The sequence below is a fragment of the Sinocyclocheilus rhinocerous genome, unplaced genomic scaffold (genome assembly GCF_001515625.1).
Source record: "Sinocyclocheilus rhinocerous isolate Xijiao unplaced genomic scaffold, SAMN03320098_v1.1 scaffold666, whole genome shotgun sequence".
NCBI lineage: Eukaryota > Metazoa > Chordata > Actinopteri > Cypriniformes > Cyprinidae > Sinocyclocheilus > Sinocyclocheilus rhinocerous.
The window spans coordinates 846424-864192 of record NW_015661984.1 but is presented as its reverse complement, the minus strand read 5'-3'; the positions used below and the strand labels follow the sequence as shown (position 1 = coordinate 864192).

The window sequence follows — 17769 nt, the reverse complement described above, 5'->3', positions numbered from 1 at the left end:
ACAACTAAATATTCCCATAAAACCCATTTAATGGTCATATGATTGTATCAATGTACTAATTAAACCTGGAACAATATGAATCCAGTGCCAATCCATCTCTATATTCCTCTGGTCCCTGCCGTTCTGAACGTAATAGTTTATCAGTGGCGTATTGGCACTTACAGTGCTTTTTAATGAATCTACATACACAAGTGTCATGAAAGTAAACATAAATATCAGTTTAAATTAAACGCTAAGCAAACCCACCACCTGCTGATTTGATAGTGTGAGTGTAGAGTATGTAGGATTAATGTAGCTGTGGTCTATAATGCAGGGCAGCCCTGAGTCCCCACAGATCCAGACACTGACAGGGGTTTGGACAGCATGACAGGCCTGTGGTTCAGTATGGCTTTCCTCACACATCCGTGGAAAGAGAGGACGGTTGACGGGAGACCTGGCACGGCTATGGTATCTGCACACAAGAGGACAACAGGCTTATGTCAATATTGAGCATCGCACCTCATTTATTTCAATGTAAGATTTTGTTCATTTAGCTTTAAAAATTTGACTTGACAGGAATTGTAAATATTGATTTGGTAGTGTTCAGATTTCATACCTGGCACGCCACCCAGATAAACAGTCTCTTTGCCCCCATTTGATCTGCTCGGTTTGGGACCCACTCCATGTTCACTCGCCGCATCCACGTGTAGCTGGATGACATTGCTCTTCTTCACAACTAAAATCACAAAAATGCAAGTGTCAAATACATTGACGGAGTATCTTTATATTTTAACTAGGCTTGCCAGTCGATTAAAACATTTAATCTAATTAATTACATGGTGTGGCGATTAATTAATCTAATTAATTGCTAAATAAATTTGGCTGTGAAAATACCCACAAAAGATTATTTCAAGCTATTGTGTTATATGAGAAAGAATCAAGTAAACATTACAAATAGTAACTTTAGAAAAAAATATTTTATTTGATTCAACATAAAATTTATTACACAAACGTTTAGGCTACAACGGTCGGCATGGGCATTTGAATCATTGATTCACACGATTCGTTCAAAACGCGGATTCATTCAGAAACTGAAAATGTTGCTCACAGATGCACAACGGTTCTGCTGTGGCTTTATGGGTAATATTTTTGTTGGCAAAATTGAGCAAAAAGACACAATATTGTGTTTAAAATTAAACACAATATTAACTTCTTATTTACTGAACTGATGTATAAAATCACATTTGCACTTGTGATATTCGGACATAAACAGCACTCGTCTGATATTGCTTTCGCTACTCATGTGATATTGTTTATCATATGATATAAATATGAGACAAAAACTCATACAGGGGCATTTATTTGCCACAATATCTTGAATTTTAGGGCATAACTGCCAACGTGACCACCTGCTTGCACAGGGAGCGTGCTGGGGACTATTTTCAGGCGCCTATTTTCCTAGCCATATCGGCCTTTTCATTTTCCGTCGGTCTTAGTACACGATGTTACTACAGAAGAGTCAAGGTTTAAATAGGAAAAATATCGAAACTCTTTGGTCATTTTTGAGCGAGATGCTAACGGTCTAATCAGATTCAATGATCTATGCTAAGCTACAGCTAAAAGTGCTACTGCCAGACCCAGAGGTCGGCTGAATGGATTCGAAAACGGTAAAACTCAACTGTTTAACTCTAGGGGAGTTGGAAAATGAGCCTATTTTCAAAAATAGTGGAGTGTTCCTTTTAACTACGTTAAAATATTTGAATTGCGTTATTTTTAACTCATTAATTAACGGGTTAAACTGAGAGCCAAGTAAAGTTACTAATGCTAATAATGATATTAAATTCAAATGTCTTTGGTTTCCAAATAAAAAAAATAAAGACCACAAGTGTCAAATGCAGTGTGATTGTTTGTGTTTTTAAAGACTCGCCTGCAATAGTGTGCCAATCTCCATCACAGAGAGACTCTTCTGGTGTGAGACTGACTGAAAACTCTCCACTGCCGCTGTTCACCAACACAGTCACCTGCACAGAACAAACAGACACTTCAAACTGGTGTATGGCCCCGTCTCACTGACCTTCAGGCAGCACCACCAACCCTAAATGACTTCCCTGCCCGCATCTGTTGAGTTATTGCATGTGTATGTGTGAGTGCACGGCTGTGTCACCTGGCCCTGGTTCAGATAGAGACTCAGCTGTCGAGTTTTCTTGGCTCCAGCGTGCAGCAGAAGTCCAGAGTCCGAAACCAGATGCACCTCCAGCTGGATCTCGAGGTCCCGGGCCAACACCGGCGATTTGTCTAGCATGACAGAGAGCCACAATAAACAAAGTGTGCTGTACACCATCTTTCTGAATTCAGTCTGAAGCGTGTTTGATTGATTGGCTCACCGATGGCCAGATATCCTCCCTGACTGGAGAAGTAAACCCCGGGCTGGAGGGGCTGCTGGTAGCAGGGTGTCACTCCCACGCTGTGAGAGGGGCTCTGTGACAGCACCTCGTTCAGATTCAGATCCCGCACACAGCCAACGAAACCAGCCTGAGAGATAGGAACACAAAGAAAGACAGAAAAGTCAACGTCACAAAGATATATCTCTGTGATTATGTTCAGATAGGTACCATCCAAAACAGTGAGCTGCCCACCAAAACAGCTTTTTAGGGTATCATGAGTGCACTCCTGAACTGAAGGCTGCTCCAAACTTTATTATCATTATCATTAAATATATCCTCAATGGATAAGCCAATTCCAAAATGCATTGCATTGAATTCAGTGGAAAAAATCGTGACCTATTAATATTCAAAATAAAACTCGACTTCTTGAAGTTCCATGCATATAATATTATTAAAATATCCACTTTATTATTAAAAAAATAATATAATATTAATAAAAATAAACTATTTATTCTTCTGGGTCACTGGAATACGATTTCATACTAGCAAAATAATGTAATATTAAAACAATATACTATTCAAAATAAAAATCATGCTTACAGTATATTACAATAATATGATTAAATGTTAACAAAATTATACAATATTAAACAATATAATATTCAAAATAAACATTTACGCGTTTGTACTAAAATAATGATTATTTTAAATTTTTTATTTAGCAATAAAAATAGTTCAAGCTAATAAAAAAAGACTGTTATTTAACATTTCTGTGTGTGCTTATTAGAATATTGCATTATTAGATTAGCAACACACTAACATCAAACTCTATTGGAATCCATTGCGAATTGAGTCTCTTATTTAATAAAATTGTATAAAAGTTTGTAAAATAAAACATGGTGGATCAAGACCTGTATTTCAAATCAAATAAAAAATAGCAAAAAAAAATAGTTCAATGTAATTAAAAAGCATTTATTTATCATTTTTCATGCTAACATCAAATTCCTATTAAAATACTATGATTATTTAGTAAATAAAAATAAAATATATAATTATAATAAAAATATATGTGTATTTGTGTGTGCTCTTATTGAAATAAAATATGATTATTTTGATCCAAGTAAAATTAAATAAAACATGGTGGAAGGAGACCTGCATTTTAATGAAAATGAAAAAAATGCAACAGTCAATCTTATCCAACATTTGTGCATACTTGTTAATATCAGCCTCTTGTTCTCTTATTGCCCACGTAGAGCATTTCATTTCAGCCACTATATAAGCAGTAGACAACAAGGCAGTTCACTCGTTTTGAACAGAGTATGTATAAGACAGTGTTCACCATAGCTGCGCTGTGGTCAGAGGGAAGTCCACCGATATAGAGAGGAGCACCAAAAACAGTCTTCCCTCCGCCCGTCACCCTCTTGTTCTGGGTGTGGATTCCATCCACTGTCAGAGACGCCCTGTCAGCCTCCACTCTCACAAACACCTGCACCAGTTCATTGAGAAAATAAGAGATCTATAAAAAAAAAAATCACAAATATATGTCTAAAATCATGACTCATCCACATGCGAACCGTGTGCCACAGGCCATCGTTGTATTTGTTTTTGCTGCGTATGCTGGTCTTCCTCTTTCCACCGTTGACCGTCAGCATCAGATGGCCATCGAACATAGAGAGCGTCATGGTCCTCTGGCCTTTCCCTCCCGCCACGTGGAAAATCAGTCCACTCGAAGAGTTCACACGCACACTGACAGAGATGTGCGGCCTGCAGATGGAGTTTAACACAGGCGTGTGATTTTGGCATTTTTGGTCAATATTACGGACTTTTTGTTTTGGTCAGTACTGGACATATTATAATGATTTTCATGCTAAATTCTCATATTTTTACATTTAGATGACCTTTCTGTCATCTAACACTCACTTAAAAGTTTAATTGTTAGAAACACCAATAATTTAAGAACAATGTTAAATGTAATCGCAAAATGAATATAAATTTCATACTGTACAGTATAATGTTGTGATGCCTAATAAAGCATTTAAAACTACTGAACTACATGTAATTGCTTTACAGTGTTTTATTACTGTTTGTTTTTATACTCACGCCTTGCTAAATGCTTGAGGCAGCGAATCAAATCTCAGATGACTGTGGGAGGAGCCACTGAAATGATGAGCGTCGACTTCCTGGATGGACATCTCACCCTGACAGGAGTCACGTGCCATTCGACTTCTCGAACTTCCATGAGGCTTATTCTGTTTATTCACAAACAGACGCACATTTCATGTGCTCTTATTAAAAAAATAAGATTATCTATCATTAAGAAAATAATATATTATTAAAAAGAAACGGTTTATGCGTTAATGGAAAATGATTTCATACTAGCAAAATAATATAATATTAAAAATAAAATAAATATAATTTTTTTTGTCAATCCTCCCTATACGCAAAATACGCAAGCTGCGTAGGGCCCCCGAAACACCAGGGGGCCCCTTTGCTCTCAAAGATGATTTAATTTTAGTTTCGTTTTTGAATTTGGCCAGCGGTTATGAAAACATGAATGATTATTTCTTTCAATGCGGTGCGCTGTCACCCTTTCTACGTAAAAATTATGTAAAAATGTCGTACAGTCTTGCTCCAGACTAAAAAAACTAGAAAGCGTACCGAGCTGCGGAAGCTTTTCATTCATTCGTTCATAGCCACTCATACCCCACTCCACCAAAATAAAATAAAATAAAATAATTTCTACATTTTTAAAAATAGTACCTTTGGATTCTTTCGCCGTGGTGAATCCAGTATTTCCAGTGGGACTGAAGAGGAGGGGCAAACAAATGTGTATTCGTGTCCCTCTTGAGCTTTTTTCATATCTTCTACAGTCTGGGGTTCATTATTTCTAAGAACACAATGTAGAAATTATAAAAGCTGATCTAATTGTAACTTACATAAAGCTTATACATTCAGGTATAAGATTTATTCGATCATTCATTAGCATTTTCCTCCATGAATCTATTTTCAACACTCTCTTCAGTGCATCACACACCTCTTCATGAAGAAGTTACTGACGCAGCCGATGAGGTTGGTGAGGCCGTCTGACTCAGGTGTGCCGCCCACGTAAGAAAGGTCAGATTGCAGCGCCGTCCTGCTGTCAGCCGCACTGACATTTACTCCTTGCTTCTCAAGAACATCATCTATATAAACAAGTAACCTAAACAAAGGCAGAAATAGTCACAACCCTATACACAAACACAATTTTATTGTATATTAATATTAAACACAGAGTGGCATACCCATCTCCAATGCGGTAAAATGCAACATAGTGACTGTTGTCATCGTTGTATGTCTTCTGAGACCTGACTCCATTTTTTTCAGTACTGACTACTACATGGCCGCTGTCTAATACCACCTGACACCTGTCACTCTGAGGGGACGAAAACAAACACAAAATTTGACAATGGATGCAAGTGTCTTTAGTAGGAATCACTAAAATACATCATTTAAAATTGACATTGTATGTTACATACTCAAAATATGGTTTGATATGTCAAACTGTAATTTGTACCTGGCCTTGGCGGTAAAACATGAGCCCGGTTTGCTGCTCAGTTCTGAAGCCGATGCCAGCATAGAAGTTGTCTGGATTCAGTACATCGTCCATTTTCAAGCCCAGGTAACCTTCTCCAGTGAAATGAGCCTCACGAGTAAACTGACACACAACACAAACACACATGAACGTGTCTTAATGCAGCAGATGTCATATGTGCTGGAAAACTGGGGTTGGGAATCATAAGGCATTTACAGATTCTGCTTCTAATTCTGATTCCGATTCGGAGTGATTTCGGTATCAAGTCTCTTGTCAAGTTTCCTTTAATAACTCAGTTGTTGTTGCACCTTGTTTAACTGGGGTCATTTTAGCATTTTTACAGTAATAAAAAATAAATGTGTTCCTTTGCTTTGTTACATATTTGATCAAAGTGTTAAGACACGTAATATTGACATGGCCTAATTAATATTCCTAAGCTTCGGTATACTTAAATGTCATTTGTTGAAAAGAAATTTGGTATAGTGTTTGCAAAAATTCAGACATCCGTGTTGCTGGGTGCGGAGCATTTAAATATACAGTGGTGTGAAAAAGTGTTGGCCCCCTTCCTGATTTCTTAAACATTAAAGTGTGACAAACATGCAAAAAAATAAGAAATCAGGAAGGGGGCCAACACTTTTTCACACCACTGTAAAATATGGGTACTACTTTAGATTATTAGGGAACACTATTCGTTACTAACTAGTTGCTTATAAGCATGCATATTACTAGCATAATATTGGCTGTTTATTAGTACTACTTATAAAGCACACTTTAATGCCTTATTCTGCATGACCATATTCTAGACCCCTTACCCAATACCTAAACATAACTACTACAACAACTGCCTTACTATGAATACGCAGTAATTAGGAGGAAAAACTCTTAATTAATTGTAAATATGTGTTCACTAATCCAAAATATGTGATGGACTAAGTGAAGAAATGAACTGGAAATGATGTTTACATCAAAGTAGGTGGTCAAACCCAACTTCTGAATCATTATCTTGGACCAACGGCAGTTAGAAAGCGTTTAACAGCCAGTGTGAAGTTTTCCTACGTTTTCAAACCAACAAAATAAACTCAATAACACCTTTATATTGGCTGGATTGGAGTACGGGTTACTTCACACCCCAGATTTCGGAGGCCTCTTTTTTCACAATTAACTGAGTGAATGCAAGTGTGTTCCCTCATCGCAAAAGAACACAGATGTTCCAGAAACATGAGCAGAACTGAATGTAGATTCCCAACCCTACTGAAACAAGTATGATGATGCTCACCAGCAGGTCATCTGGACAGCCATAGCTGATCCCTGCACTCTTCATGGTCTTCATTTGAACGAAGCTTCTCATGGCCTTAATGGTCCTGAGGCAGCCCTTTATGGAGCCGCGCTTACCAAACACACTCTTTAAACTGCAATGACATGCACAGAGAGTTAATTACACACAGCGGGGATCACCAGCCTGTGTACAAGTGGATCTCTGTGGAAATATCTGCATTGTCACCTCTCGGGCATCTGATCATCTGGCACTCCACCCAGGAAATATCGTCCCGTGAAGCTGAGCTCTTTGCTGGAAAGCGTGTAGACCTTCTGACGATCTAGCCTCACTAGCATTTCATTTTTCGAAAGTTGAAAGATAACATCCAACTGAAAACAACAAACACAAAACATACAACTTACAGAGATGAGCAGACAGGCAGGAAAACACTGGAATAAACCGAGGGTTTTACTCACAAATTTCGCCTGCGCATTACTGATTTTAATTTTGGACTCTTGTTGTGGGTCAGTTAAGTTGGACACCTGTCCATCAAGGTTATGGAGGACTTTCAGAAGACCTCCTTGCACAGCTATGCACACATACTTATCCTGAGAAGGGAAAAGAAAGACATTAACACATGATAACACGCGTCAAACAATCACAAATCTGAAGTTCTGCAGTCCACGTCTCACCTGTCTTTGGAACAACAGGAGAATGCCGTTTTGTGAGATGAGTTTGACATGCTGCTCAAACACACGGTCGTCCTTCAGAGTTTCGAACAAAACCTCAACATAGCCCGAACCATCAAAATACACTCCGTCAACTCCCCACTCGGGCGTATTTGCTGGCCTCCTCCTGTTTAAACACATGAAGCGATTTTACAAGGAACGCACTTTCGCAAAGAGGTTAACACAGATTATATGATTTAATAAATAATAAATTAAACCCCTCTGACCGTGAACAAGGGAGGTCAGTTGTGGTGTTCATTTGGAAGGTTTGCTCGAAGTTATAGAGGCTGATTAGTTCTTCATTTAGACTTAATAACTCCAGGCAGCCCTTGAAGAAGTTAGGAGATGTCATGTTCAGATCCACTGGAGGCTGTGTGTTTTTGAGAAAGAGAAAGACATTGTGACATTTTTTGGAAGATTCACCAATATTAAAATGGATGACAAAAAATAGCTGATAATTATTTTAATGTTATCGCAGATAATCAATAAATGTCTGATATTACAATTCTATACCAGCTGACTTTTGGTCACCTTTGGCTTGCTCAGTTGGGTTTGAAAGACAATTAAAATTGAGTAATATTATTGATATGACTGCACTGACACCATTGGATGAAAACAAAACTTGAACTGAACTGAGCTGGATAATGACACTATTTATGACTGTAAACCTGCTTTAATTTAATCAAATTTTTTCATAATTGATGCAACCCTGACAATGCTATTGAACTGAATTGAATCAACACTGAACTGACTTGAGCTGAATGATCACACTATTGGCTTCTGTAGAGCTGAAACTGAATTACTGTAGTTTTACAAATGAGGAATTGTGCAACATTACTTTTCTATTTGTTACTGTGAAGCTGCTTTGAAACAATCTGTTTGTATAATGTGATATATGTGACTGGACTTCTTAAATTATTAGTGCTTTTAAAGATCAACTTTAAACGAGTGTGAGATGATGACAAAGGTAATCACAATGTAAGCATTAAATCCAAAGTTAACCAATGGCAATACATTTAAAAAAATCTAAGTGTTATATTATAATGTTAAGTCTCTTATGCTTATCACAGCTGCATTTATTTGTTCATAAATACAGTAAAAACACTAATATTGTGAAATATTATTTTAATTTAAAATAACTATTTTCTATTTAAATATATATTTTAAAATGTAATTTATTCCTGTGATGGCAAAGCTGAATTTTCAGCATCATTACTCCAGTCTTCAGTGTCACATGATCCTTCAGTAATCATTGTAATATTCTGATTTGTTGCTCAAGAAACATTTCTTATTATTTTTGATGTTGAAAACAGTTGTGCTGCTTAATAGTTTTGTTTCAGGATTCTTTAATGAATAGAAAGGATTTATTTGCAAATATTTGTAATTATAAAAACATCTTTACTGTCACTTTTGATGTATTTAACGCACCCTTGCAGAATACAAGAGTTGTTAGGGTGGTCTAGGTGGTTAGTAGGGTGTTTGCTTATTGGCTCAAGTCAAAAGTGCCCACTCCTAAGTGTTTATTATATTCTGCTCCACAGATATGGGTTTTGCTTTACTCACAGTGAATGTGCTGGGATAAGATCCGACATAAAACACAGTCTCCTCAGCTGGTAAATTGAGCAGGCCTTTTCCTTCTCTTGCCTCCATGCTTTGTTTAACTATTTTTGTTTCTTCTGAGTCTGTGGACATTGCCATCTGACCATACTGTAGAGTCCTGCACACAAATACAGTAGAAGTGCAGAGTAAATACAGCTAGAATATAATTTCAGTGAAGTCTAAGCTCAACAGATACATGTCGGTAATGATGGTGTGCACGTTTCCTACCTCTCCAGGACGATTTTGTTGAAGTAATCCTTATTCACGTCCTCAGTCATTAGCACCTGCGCTGTATCTTCTCCCACATTGAAGTACCAGCGCAGCTTTGATCCTTCCAGTGTCATTGCCATATAATCTATTTTGGACTACAACACACATACAGCACAGACACGTGTTTATATTCACACATACTGTATATAATTAATCACGCGCAACTCAAAACAGCTTAATATAATGCATGACATGCAACATATAATGGTACAAATCACTGTTAGGCTGAGGAGGTTGGCTTACATCTTTGTTTCCAAAGTAGAGGACAAACTGGGGTTTGGCGGTGTCAGTTTGGCGTAGTGTACGTGTGGCACGTGGTAGCTTGATGTACATGTGTAGCGATGAATAGGCTGCCAGGTCGGCCACATTACTGGGCGTCCTCACTTGTACTCCTGAGTTACCATTAAACTGCATCGACACGCTCACCTGAAGAACAGACAGTCGAGTCACTGCCTGTAGCACTGGGGAAAAACTGGGGATACTTTGAGACTTCTGAAGAGCTGTACCTTGTTGGCAGCATTGCGAGCCTGTTCAATGAGCTGGCGGATTCTCTGGATGCTGTCGGAGATGTTGGACGGCTGAAATGAGGTGTTCTGCAGACGATCCAACTTCTTCATCAGCTGAGGAAGAGTGTCGCTCAGCGCCGCCACTGCAGGAACACAGAAACACATTGGAATTGATGCGAAAGGCAAGTCAAGATCACTCACGCTCACTCAGGAGAGCTTCCTCACACGCACCTGACGTATTGGCATCATTGAGGGCTTTGTTGATATCGTCGCTGGTGGCGTTGGAGTCTCCGTACTGCTTCTGCCATTCCTCCAGCTGCTTCTGAATTGGAGCCAGCGCGTTGCTAACATTAGCCACCGTGTTGTTAGCCTGCTCCACTGCACTCTTAGCTGCGACGATGTCTTTTGCAATGTCTTCTGTATCATTTTAACACATTTGAATGACAATGTTTAGGTCATGGTTTTTATTCAATTAAGCTTGACAGACAAAATATATAACAGCGTTTAAAAGTTTGCAGGCAGTAAAATACTTTCATTCAGCAAGGATGCATTAAAATGATAAAAAAGTGACAGTTAATGCATTTATAAGGTAGCAATTTCTATTTCAAATAAATGATGTTCTTTTGAACTTTCTATGCATCAAAGAATCCTGAAAAAAATCGATTTAAATCTCTACAAAAATGTTAAGCAGTGCAACTGTTTTAAAAATTCATTTTAATAAGAAATGTTTCTTGAGCAGCAAATCAGCATATTAGAATGATTTCTGAAGGATCTTGTGACACTGATGACTGGAGTAATGATGAGCATCACAGGAATAAATTACATTTTAAAACATTAAAATAGAAAACAGTTATTTTAAATTATATTATTTCACAATATTAAATTTTTTTACTGTATTTTCAATTAAATAAATGATGAGCATAAGATAATTCTTTCCAAAATATTTAAAAAATCTTACCAACCCCAAACTTTTAAACGGTAGTGCATTTATTTGCAAGTTAGATGGCTATTAGTTAGATCACAATGAACACAATGAAGACTAAGGACTTTGAGCTCTGACCTCGACTGGCATTGAGGCTATTCTGAACGTTCTTTAGGTCTTGGAGCATCTTCTCCTTTTTCTTCTCAGCATCCTGCAAACTTTTCTGTATTGAGTCCACACGTGGCTTTAGACCTGCCAAAGATATAGTAATGGCCTTCATTAGACCGAGGTTCACAACAACAAAGATGTAGGCCTACCTTAAAAGAAAAAGTTGCTGTCCTTACTTTGACTGCTGTTATTCAGTTCCTCTGCTTCCTTCACAAGCTCATTACTCTGATTCTTCAGTGCAGCAGCTTGTAGGGGCAGGTCTTTGTCCTTTATGTTCTAGATCAATAAACTTGTGTCACTTACTCATGTTTTCAGAGCAATTAAGATGCATTGATGTGCATGCATTGACTGTACCTCCAGAGCCTCAGTAGCAGCTTCGCTGGCTTTCTTAGCTGCAGTCTCGGCTTCCAGCACGCTGTTTATAATGTCAGTGTATGCGCCAGATGCGTTCAGAGCACGCTGTATGAAACCGTCTCGATTGGAGCCAGATATTAGACTGCACAACAACAAACACAAGGCCACAGTTTTACATCTAAATATACATTCATCATATTAGAGGAGGTCATAATAGAGAGTACAAGAATGTGAACTATATAGTCAAGCTGACATATTGATTAATATTCATGAATTTTAAGATTATCGTATCAGCCAATAGCTGTTTCTTCTTGGCTGATTAACAGACATAGCAGTTTCCTCAGGTCTGTCTCAAAATTTACCTGTCGATCGATAAAGAATGCAATGCTTTTTTCAATTTTTCAACTTCAAAATAAATTGTTCTTTTTTTCTTTCCATGGTTATTTGTATGTTATTTTAAAATTGCCTTTATTTTTGTTTGTGTAAAGCAATTTTGAATTATCATTGTATATGAAATGTGTTAAATATACAAAATTGCTTTGCTAATTGCATTTTATTGTGTCCAATAATAAAATATTTGTTCAGTTCAGCAAGTTTGTGGACCCTTTATGTGCTGCCCTTTAATTATGTAGGCTGAAATATACATCAGTCACCCTGCTAGCATCTAGCATCAGAATTGCTCATTACAAACCAATACAAGTCGACTACTACAAAATAGTCACACACCTGGAAAGATTATTGGCGAGCTGGTCCAGCATTTCAGCGTGTTTCTCTGCAGCTTCTACCAGGGGAATTTTATTGGCGGAGGGAGCGTATTTCTGAACCTTCTCAGCTAGAGGCTGCCTCGCTCCATCCAACTGAGCAGCCAGACGCTCATAGTCCTGATAGAGACGACACAGCGTGGATGAGTACAAGAATGAGCTCAGTGAGGTTCATTTATAATACACAGAAATGCTATATTTGAATCTGCATACACAAGCGTACTGTTCCTGTAAATATGTACCTCTTTGGAGTCCTGGAGCATGGAGAGGAGGTCGTTGACCTGCGTCACATCATCCTCTGCCATCTGAAGCTGGTTCTCCACCTCCTTCTGCTTCTTCAGCAGGTTATTTACTGTATTCTAGAAAAACACAACAGAGAAATTCATTTATTCATATTGCAATTCCATTAAATTCCTCTTCCAATTCAAATCCCAATTGAACTTCTTTTGATGTGTGGCCAGTTGAACTCAAATTCCAACTCTCAAAGTTGATATTTTCCCCAATCCTGTGTATGTGCATGTGTTTGTATAAATACCTGCAACTCCTCCATGCGTTTCTCATTAATATTGTTGGCCTCTACGGCGTTTGCTGTGTTTTTGACAGCCTCATTCATAGCGTCTCTCAGGTCCATCAGCTGCTGATTGAACTGGTTGAGTTTGTTTCTGATGTTCTCTGCCACAGCCTCATTATTTAGTGTCCGGTTTGCAATCTCATTTTTCACACGATCTACCACTATAGAGAGACAACAACCGTGAAGGACAATGTCTACAATCTTAAAACAGAAAAAAAAACATGCAGCACTTATAAATGGCAATACAAAAGTGCTGGCTTTTTATTTTTATTTGTTCTAGATTTAAATTAAATTTATGCATTTATCCAAAGCGACTTACAGTGCATTCAGGCTATACATTTTTTACCAGTATGTGTGCTCCCTGGGAATTTAACCCATGACCTGCTAACGCAATGCTCTACCACTGAGCCACAGGAACATAGATTTTTGTTCCTTTTAGTATAATGTATTATAACTGGGGATATATTTATTTGTGAGATCATATAATGCATTATAATGTGCATTACAAAGCCAAGTTAATGCATTAAAAATACTTTTATAATATAGTACAGTATAAAGTACAGTATAAAGGCTTCAATCTAACTTTTTCAAAGCAAAATCAAGTATTTATATAGGGTTATAAGCTTAGAAAGGTTGATCAAAAATGATCAGTTACATGCATGACAGTCCCATGCTGTTACAGAATAAATTGAAAAAGCCTGAGGTTGGTAAACATTTCTTATCCATCCTGTCACTCACACTTGTTGGCCTGGTCCAGCTCACTTTCTGCTAGTTTCTTCTGGAAGTCGAAGCCCCTGAAGCGCATGTCTCTGAGCATGGACTCCACCTCTGCTATTTTTCGAGCCAGTTCCTTCTCATCGATCACCTTGGTCTCGTTTTGCGCTGTCCGGTTCACCTGCAGTATAGTATCTGAGCAGATGCAGAAATGTTGTCAGTCGAATGTGCGTGAATGGGTAAATGTAATAAGATACAAGTTTTTTTTCTTTATTACACTCGTACCTTGCACATCCCCCATGATGCCTTTGATGAATCCAAGCAGGTCTTGTGCTCTAGTGTGTGTGGAGTTAGTGTTGTCCTCTAAAGCATCGCCTTTCTTTTGTGTGACTGAGGCCTAAAACACAGACACACAAAAGCAAATTATGGTCAAATGGTCCTTTTTACACATTGATGGCTTGAAAACAGCAAAAAATGGATTTTTAATCAGAATGAGTTCATCTGATGATATTTCCTCATACCTTCTCCTCTAACTCTTTAATATCCAAGTCAATGATTTGCAGCTCTCCCTCCAGCATACTGGCCTGGTTCCTGCTCTTGTCCAGAGTGCTGTTGTAGTTATTTATGGCATTCTGGGGCATAAAGATATAGTTACAATTATAATACTACACATAACTAAAAGTTAAAGTGAGGCGAATAGTAAAATCTAAAAGTCCTAATACAGAGTCAGAGAGTGTTTGTGTGTGTGAGAGAGAGAGACTCACAGCAATGTCCTGAATGGACGCATTGAGGTGGTTTAGTTGAGCCCAGGCGATTGAGCTGGCATTGAGGCTGCTCAGCTGATGGGCAATGGACTGATAACGTTCGTTTACCTTGTCCAGATCCTCCAGCAGCACTATCACACAGCTGTCACAGACTAAAAACAGAATGCACAACATCATCACCTGATGTATGAAATGAACTGCAACCCACAAAGCATATTGTTCACTTTACCTTTGTATTGACAGAGCGAATGAATGAATTAAGTGAGTGAATTAATTAGTGACTCAATTAATCATTCAGTCATTCATAAGTCATTGAGTGAGCGTATATATACTACCATTCAAAAATTTGGTGTTGGTAAAACGTAATGTTGTTGAACATTATTTTTGTTTCTGAGCATTCTCTTATGCTTACCAAGGCTGCATTTATTTGATCCACAACATCATCACCTGATGTATGAAATGAACTGCAACCCACAAAGCATATTGTTCACTTTACCTTTGTATTGACAGAGCGAATGAATGAATTAAGTGAGTGAATTAATTAGTGACTCAATTAATCATTCAGTCATTCATTGTCATTGAGTGAGTGTATATTGAGTCATTGAGTGAGTGTATATATACTACCATTCAAAAATTTGGTGTTGGTAAAACGTAATGTTGTTGAACATTATTTTTGTTTCTGAGCATTCTCTTATGTTTACCAAGGCTGCATTTATTTGATCAAAAATATTGTGATATCGTGAAACATTACTTCAATTTAAAATAGCTGTTTTCTTTGAATATGTTTTCAAATGTGATTTCTTTCTGTAATGTAAAGCTGAATTTTCAGCATCATTACTCCAGTCTTCAGTGTCACAAGATCCTTCAGAAATCATTCTAATATGCTGATTTGCTGCTCAAGAAACATTCCTTTATTTCTTATTATCATCAATGTTGAAAAAAATTGTGCTGCTGAAAATTTTTTATGGATTTTTCGATGAAAAAGTTCAAAAGAATAGAATTAATTTGAAATAGAAATCTTTTGTAACATTAGAAAAGTCTTTACTGTCACAGTTTTGATCAATTTAATGCATCCTTAATGAATAAAAGTATTTATTTCTTTCAGACAAAAAAAAAAAAACTGACCCCAAACATTTGAACAGTAGTGTAACTGATAAATAAATGAAGCAATGAGTGAATGAATGAAGTGTATTCATGGACAAACGAGTGACTGAGTGATGTTTGTTGTGCAGTGAAGCAGTACTCACGCTGACAGTGCACATCTGCTCCATGAAGCACAGGGACACTGTATTTATTAAGACACGTGTCACACTGCTTCCCTGTCAGACCTGCTGCACAATGACACTCTCCTGTGCGAGGGTCACAGCGGCCTCCTCTACACTCACACTCTACAGACCACACACAAATACATCAATAAATTCAACTGATGATGTATCATATTCCATATTCCTGCAGTGTGCATATGTGTGTTTGACTCACTCTTGCAGCCATTAGAGCTGTAGCCCCAGTAACCTGGAGCACACTGGCGGCAGTTCGGTCCATTAACCCCAGGCTGACAGGCACACGTGCCTTTGACAGGGTCACAAGGCAGAACCAATGCCGCTGCTGCATCACAATCACACTTACGGCAACCAGTGCAGGTATCAAAGCCAAATGCCCCATCCTAAACAAAACAAAACAAAAAAAAATTACCATCAACCTCCGAGACGAAACAATAGATAAAGAAAAAACAGACGAGAAAACATACCTCACAGAGGTCACAGTGGGCTCCCACCACACCAGGCTTACAGTGGCACTGTCCCGTGTGAGGGTCACAACGTTCAGTGCCACAAGGAGAACAGTTGCATCCTGGGTAATACAGGTGGGAAATAAGGCAATCATGAGAGTTCTCTGAATACAGGAAATACCATCCAGATTGGATAAATATAATTTTTTCCAATAGTGTATAAATGTGTCTTACGAGTGCAGTTCTTGGCAGTGATGGCATCCCCGTAGAAACCCGGGGCACAGATCTCACAGTGCGGCCCGGCGGAGTTGTGCATGCAGCTCTGACACTCGCCCGTCAAAGGGTGGCAGTCGCTGAACAGCATGTTGGGGTCTGAGTTTCCATTGCAGTTGCACGGCTGGCATGTACTGCCAATCACCATTGGGTTTCCATAGTATCCTGGTGCACATCTGTATTCGGGAAAAAGAAAAGGGGTAATTTTCATTGATATATATAATTTTCTAATTGACAGTAATTACATTTACATTTAATCATTTAGCAGATGCTTTTGTCCAAATTAAATATTTAATTAATTATTTATTTAGTAATTAAATATTTCAATTATTTAATTATTTAATAATTAAATAACTGAATTATTTAATTAATTATTTAATAATAATAATAATAATAATTTTTTGTGTTCATTCATGTATAAATGTATCATGTTTTCATTTAACATAAAAATTATAATTGATAAATTTTTATTATTTAATTACATTTTTATTGCATTTTTATTTATTATTATGGCAAATCATAATACATTTAAAAAATAATACAAATTATTACTGATTAAATAGCAAAAACAATAAGCTTCATAACTTTACCTCTCACACTTAGATCCAGCATAGCCAGGCCTACATAGACACTGCATATGATTGGGCTTCTCCACACAGCGAATGGCAAAACTGATAACAAGATCAAACAGATGACATCCTTTAATTTGAGAATGAGGCATGCTGGGATATCCAGCACTAAAATCAGCTCTTACTGGGAGTAAAAGCAGAAACCAGAAAAGAAACCAGGAAGAAAAAAATACACTGGGACATTACATTTTTTAAGCAAATCAACAGGAGAAAGACTAAGAAAAAAGGTCTGAGATGAACAGGAAATAGTAAATTAGTGGTACAGATGAAGAACTGACTTGTTTGAAGCCACCTGCAGCGGGCAGGGGCAGCTGGAGCAGGACACCGCGTGCCCATCAACAGTGTTGTTCCCATGAAAACCGCCCAGGCACTGCTCACAATGATTTCCAGCGGTATTATGGCGGCAGTTCTGCATATGAAGAGTTACATTTTCAGAAAACACTCTAAATGAATCTCCAAGTTGTGTTCCAACATCCACTCTTGGAACTTTGAGAGGTCTTTCCCAGGATCTTAAATCTTAATTAGATTTACGATTTTGTTTTCCATGAAGTTTGGCATTTTACTATACCCAGTGGAATCTGAAATAGCTATATAT

At 37.7% G+C, this 17769-nt stretch overlaps 1 protein-coding gene across 1 annotated transcript in view; it reads right to left on the bottom strand.

Moving 5' to 3' along the window:
• Positions 1-176: 176 nt before the first annotated feature.
• Positions 177-17769, bottom strand: part of LOC107727012 (laminin subunit alpha-5-like) — a 77601-nt gene continuing 60008 nt past the window's right edge. Inside the window, 38 exon segments of the mRNA XM_016536754.1 lie at positions 177-451; positions 596-715; positions 1907-2000; positions 2144-2274; positions 2364-2511; positions 3703-3849; positions 3938-4127; positions 4464-4612; positions 5124-5250; positions 5398-5562; positions 5645-5775; positions 5917-6057; positions 7211-7343; positions 7436-7578; positions 7666-7797; positions 7882-8044; positions 8145-8287; positions 9481-9634; positions 9745-9881; positions 10030-10212; positions 10293-10435; positions 10524-10709; positions 11353-11466; positions 11559-11658; positions 11737-11878; positions 12463-12617; positions 12740-12856; positions 13033-13229; positions 13807-13977; positions 14068-14179; positions 14304-14414; positions 14547-14698; positions 15794-15934; positions 16026-16209; positions 16294-16394; positions 16507-16721; positions 17136-17216; positions 17453-17583. Coding sequence (XP_016392240.1) covers positions 303-451; positions 596-715; positions 1907-2000; positions 2144-2274; positions 2364-2511; positions 3703-3849; positions 3938-4127; positions 4464-4612; positions 5124-5250; positions 5398-5562; positions 5645-5775; positions 5917-6057; positions 7211-7343; positions 7436-7578; positions 7666-7797; positions 7882-8044; positions 8145-8287; positions 9481-9634; positions 9745-9881; positions 10030-10212; positions 10293-10435; positions 10524-10709; positions 11353-11466; positions 11559-11658; positions 11737-11878; positions 12463-12617; positions 12740-12856; positions 13033-13229; positions 13807-13977; positions 14068-14179; positions 14304-14414; positions 14547-14698; positions 15794-15934; positions 16026-16209; positions 16294-16394; positions 16507-16721; positions 17136-17216; positions 17453-17583 — 5433 coding nt within the window. The 3' untranslated portion in view covers positions 177-302.